The 5069-nt window shown below is 37.8% G+C and overlaps 1 protein-coding gene across 1 annotated transcript; it reads left to right on the top strand.

Annotated features, from left to right (window-relative positions):
• Positions 1–1145: 1145 nt before the first annotated feature.
• Positions 1146–4616, top strand: utp11 (UTP11 small subunit processome component). Its single transcript, XM_047361472.1, has 8 exons — positions 1146–1347; positions 1482–1543; positions 1625–1727; positions 1828–1941; positions 3580–3673; positions 3835–3965; positions 4149–4259; positions 4344–4616. The coding sequence occupies exons 1-8, from the start codon at positions 1288–1290 to the stop codon at positions 4425–4427; spliced, it is 759 nt and encodes a 252-aa protein (XP_047217428.1). The 5' UTR covers positions 1146–1287; the 3' UTR covers positions 4428–4616.
• The last annotated feature ends 453 nt before the right edge of the window (positions 4617–5069 follow it).

The following is a 5069-nucleotide window of genomic DNA, read 5'->3' as shown; positions in this document are numbered from 1 at the left end:
AGTCCATGTTTCACCCCATGGCTGAGGCACTTCACATCTATACTAAAAATGGTCAAATCGAATTTAACAGTATTCTCATTCTCAGTAAACATACATTTAGATCTATTCTTTGTGTGAAAATTCAAGCATTTATGGGGGCCCTTAGCAGCGGCTTAGTTCACATATGACTTCGGCCGGCTATGCTGTGGAGATTCTTTCTTCAGCAGAAACAAGCAAGCTGGTCAGAGTTGAAGGGAGAATGGATTGAGCAAAATACAGGGAAATAATGAAAAATATACAGCCAGTATATTTATAGTTGAAATGGAATGGTTTTCCAAAGTATTGACTCAGTCTAGAACATAAAATCACAATAAAATTTTTACCTTGCCTCTCGCCCGTAGACTGCTGGAGATAGGCACCAGCTCCCCTGTGACCCACTGTGGAATGAGCGATATAGAAGATAAACGAATGACTGAATGTTCTAAAATTTGTTGATTTTCTGAAAAAATGCAAAAATGTTCCAGGTGTATGCATAGTTTTGCAAGGCACAGTATTAATATGTTTTCAAAGTTTTTTGATAGAAACAATTATTAGCATTTAATCCATTAAAAAAAAAAAAAAAGATTACTTATTATTTGCAGTTGGTTTCTGAATAGTTATACAGTCTAAATTTGTTAAATCTCTACCAAGACTAGCAGGGAAAAGTGCAGAGATCAATTAGGATTTGAGCACTTTTTTAAATAACAGACTTGTGTATAAGTGGATTTTAAACTTGGACATAAGTAAAGGATGTTACACATACTTCAACACTATACTTGCACTATAATACTGACTCTTAATTATAAGACCGTGACTACAAAAATTAAAGGTTATACATCAAATAGCTGCAGTTACCAGTCCCATAAATTATGTCGCTTCTAAAACTTCGATTCTCTATGCAACAGCCCCCTCTAGTGTTGTTACACTTCTCTGCAGTGACCACAATAATTTGACTAATGAGAGCATGACTTTTCTGTGTCTGCTTTTATTTGTTAATTGAAATAAAATGTGATATTTAAGTATGTATATAGCATTTTCATTTGAAATCGCATGACCCATTAAGTTCCTCTTTTTTTTTTTTTCGCGAATCTGCGGTCAGGAAATGAAAAACACGCCGTGGCAGACAGGAAACCACGTGTTCAGCCTTTATAGGAAGCCACAGAACCGAAGCAGCATTCAGTTTTCTTTGTTACTGTCATAAAACAAACTTGAGATTAATCTGTTTTGACGGTTTTTAGGTGTTCTTAGGTTTGTGGACATTTTCTGAACATGTCTTCATTCAGAAAAGCGCTGAAGTCCCGACAGAAGAACCACCATGAGAGATCTCAGGTGAACGTTTAGATGTTTTCTTGGTTAGCCAAGCGACTGTACCTAAATGTAGAAATATTTGGTTGTGTTTTCATTTTAAGAGTCATTATAAGTAATAATAAACACGTCATAATGGTTTCATTTTGCCAATCCAGCCTGGTTTCAGGAAAACTATGGGTTTGTTGGAAAAGAAGAAAGACTACAAACTCAGAGCAAAGTAAGTTATAGATCTTTTCATGTTTGTTTAAATCATGAATAGAATATACATTTATCTTTGTGCTTATTGTTATTATTCTAGTGACTATCATAAGAAACAAAACACCCTGGCTGCTCTGCGAAAGAAAGCATTGGAGAAAAACCCAGATGAGTTTTACTTCAACATGATCAGCACCAAACTGGAGGTTAGAAATAATTCTGCATCATTTTCAGATCATTTCGTACAGATTCCTCTATAACTGGGTCTGACTGACATGGTTGTTTTGCTGTGTTTGGTGCCGACAGGATGGAGTTCATGTGATGAAGAAACCTGAGGAGGAGGTGACGGAGGAGCAGAAGAAATTGATGAGGTCGCAGGACATAAGATATGTGGAGATGAAACGGGTTGCAGAGGCCAAGGTGTGTCATTTGTTCCCAGGTTTAATCTGTCTGTTTCCACAAGCAGTAATACAGGAGCACCTCAATTAAATTACAATATTATTGAAAACGTAATGCAGTTCTGTTTAGAAAATGAAACGAGTATTATATATAGATTTGTAGGATATGTTTACAAAATTTAGTTTCTCAGAAAATTTTAGATCACCCACATGGAGGGTAAGTCATGTGAAGTCATTGCTAAAGAAGTTGGCTGTTCAGACAGCTGGTTCCAAGCATATTAATGGAAAGCTGAGTGGAAGGAAAAAATGCTGTAGAAAAGGTGCGTAAGCAATTGGGAAAACTGCAGCCTTGTGAGGATTGTGAAGCAAAGCTTCTTTAAGTATTTGGTTGACAGTCACAAGGCGTAGACTGCAGCTGGAGGCACTATGTTAAAAGCCACCACACATAGATTGGCAACAGCAAATACATTACTAGTGTTAAGCCTTTACAGAACCAGAGACAATGTCAAAGGCATCTTACTTGGGCTAAGGAGAAAGAGCTGGACTGTTGCTTAGTGATCCACAGTTCTCTTTTTAAGATGAAATTAGCTTTTGCATTTCATTTGGAAATCAAGGTTCCAGAGTCTGGAGGAAGAGTGGAGAGAAACAGAATACACTGGTGTAGGTTCTCAGTCATCGAGGACATGATGGGCCTAAGAGCTTAAGTAATAGGGCTTATAAGCCCATTACTTCCAGCCGTGTTCAGCACTGAAGAAGCATTTTTGGTGAAAGGAGAAACACGTTCAAGAAACAAGAAAAGAAGTCCGGTAGACTTCTACTTAAGCACTTAGAAGAGGAGCATAGCCCAAGTTTCTAGAGTTCCAATAAGTAGTTTCCAGTCATTGATGGTTTGTGCTGCCATGTCATCTGTTGTCTTGGCCCACTGTGTTTTATCAAGTGAAAGCAGCCATCAAATCAGGATTTTCTAAAGCACAGGCTTCCCTCTGCTCCTGTTTCATTTTCCAGCAGGACCTGACCCCTGCCCAAACTGCCAAAATTTCCAGTAATTGGCTTAACGAGCGTAGTATCACTGTGCATGATTGGCCAGCCAACTTCCCAGACCTAAACCCCAATAGATTCTCCAGAGATTTGTCAAGAGGAAGATGGAACAGGAGAGCCAACAATGCAGACGAGCCGAAGACCGTCATTAAAGCAACCTGGGCGCAGGCTGATCGCCTCCCTGTCACGCCACATTAATGAAGTAATTCATGTAAAAGGAGAGCCAAACCAGTATTGAGTGCATATACTGTAATATTCAAATTTTCAGAGAAACTGTAAGAAATATATGAATTTCACTTTTTGAATCTATTTACTGAAATACATGAACTTTTCAATGTCATTCTAATTTATTGAGATACACCTGGAGATAAAGACTTAAACATGAGCTTGGTGGAAGAGGTGAAGCTCCTTGAAGCTGAGCACTAGTCAAACAAGTTGGACGAGTTGCCAATGGATTTTATAGGACACATGCACAGTTTTACACAGATGGGTTAAATTTACACTGGATAATAGTGTTTGTTTTTGTTAATAACAAATACAAGCATACACACCTAGCTATCTGCTGTGATGAATCCAGTGACAATGTTGGCTTTGACTTTTTCTCATTTTAATTTTCTTTCAGAAAATAGAGAGGCTGAAAGGAGAGCTCCATCTTTTGGATGCAGAGGGCAAACAAAAGAACAAGCACACTTTTTTCGTTGATTCCAAAAAGGAAGGTAAGTCTAATTGTTTAGTACACAAAGATGTGAACAGTTGGTGTTTGGAAGATAATTATTACTCAATTGGGACAATTATGATTTGATGTAAACGAACAGTCCTGCAGAGTTGGTTATGCAAGATCAGTTTTTATGTTTTATTTTTGCACGTGTGCCCTCAGTGCAGACATTTGACCTGGCCAGCCACCTCAACACTGCTCCAGAGCTGGTGAACCGAGTGTACAACAGACCAACACTGCATACACTGGAGACCAAGAGCATCAAAGGAGCCGTGGAGCCAGAAAATATAATGGTTAGTTGTATTTAAAATGTTGAAGGCTCACAGTTTTTCTTTATTTTTGGCTACAATTTGAGCCATATAGTCTTTACTGATAGCTCTTTTACAAAAAAATTATTCTCTTTAGTTTCCTGGTTGTTGATTTTTTTTTTTTTATGCTCAGTAAGGAAAAATCCCTTCTGTTTGCTTCACCTGTAGAAGCTGGCCAGACAGAGAAAGCATCAGTATAAAATCCTTTCCCAGAGAATTGACAGAGAGAAGAAAATGTTTGTCATCAGCCAGAAAATCCAGACCCGGAAAGATCTGCAGGTGAGAAGTCTTAAACACTTTAACATCAATATCTTTTTAGTCTATATTTTTTATTCTTATATTTCTTGTTTACTTTGGCTTCAGGACAAAAACAAAAAAGTGAAGGTGAAAAAGGAGACACAGCTTACTGCAGCTATTTACAAGTTTGAGTCCAAGAGGAAACGCTAAGGAAGGACTATTTGGAAGGCTGAGGACAACCTGAGTTTTGGGATAGGACACCTACAAAATAATAAACTCAAATTGATCCCAGCAGTTGCAGGTGATTGTGATTCTTTTCCACTGAATTGTTTCAGTGGTGCTGTTTTGTGCATTTTAGTTTTTTTTCAAATAAACTTGCTTATTGATTTGTCTCCTTCACTATGAGATAAGCCACTGTTGACTGAACTTGCAAACTTAAGAGTTTCCAGATCCTTTGGCAGCAGGAAGCTGAAGGAGTGGATGATTTCTCATGGGGCCTCAGGTTGTTTGAAAAGATGTCACTCCTGCTCTGGTCAACTGAGCTGCTTAAATGGAAGCAGTATATTTTATGTTACCACTAGGGGGCATTAGTGTTGTTTGACAAGACAAATATTTCATTTCTATTTGAATTACAGTGAGAGGGCCCTCGATGTTACTTTTGTGATTTACTATTTAAACACTTTAAATATATAGTTTAATCACTGAATGAATGGTACAGGTACATTTCACAGACTCATTTAATGCAGTAAATACCTGTTCCAATCTGAATTTGAGAACACGTGTGGGTGTATTCAAACCATGCAAGCTGCACAAAGTGTTATAAAGTGTTCACATCACCTTGCAGTGAAAAAT

The sequence above is a fragment of the Girardinichthys multiradiatus genome, chromosome 3 (genome assembly GCF_021462225.1).
Source record: "Girardinichthys multiradiatus isolate DD_20200921_A chromosome 3, DD_fGirMul_XY1, whole genome shotgun sequence".
NCBI lineage: Eukaryota > Metazoa > Chordata > Actinopteri > Cyprinodontiformes > Goodeidae > Girardinichthys > Girardinichthys multiradiatus.
Note: the sequence above shows the minus strand (reverse complement) of the source record. Positions and strands in the feature narration are given on the sequence as shown.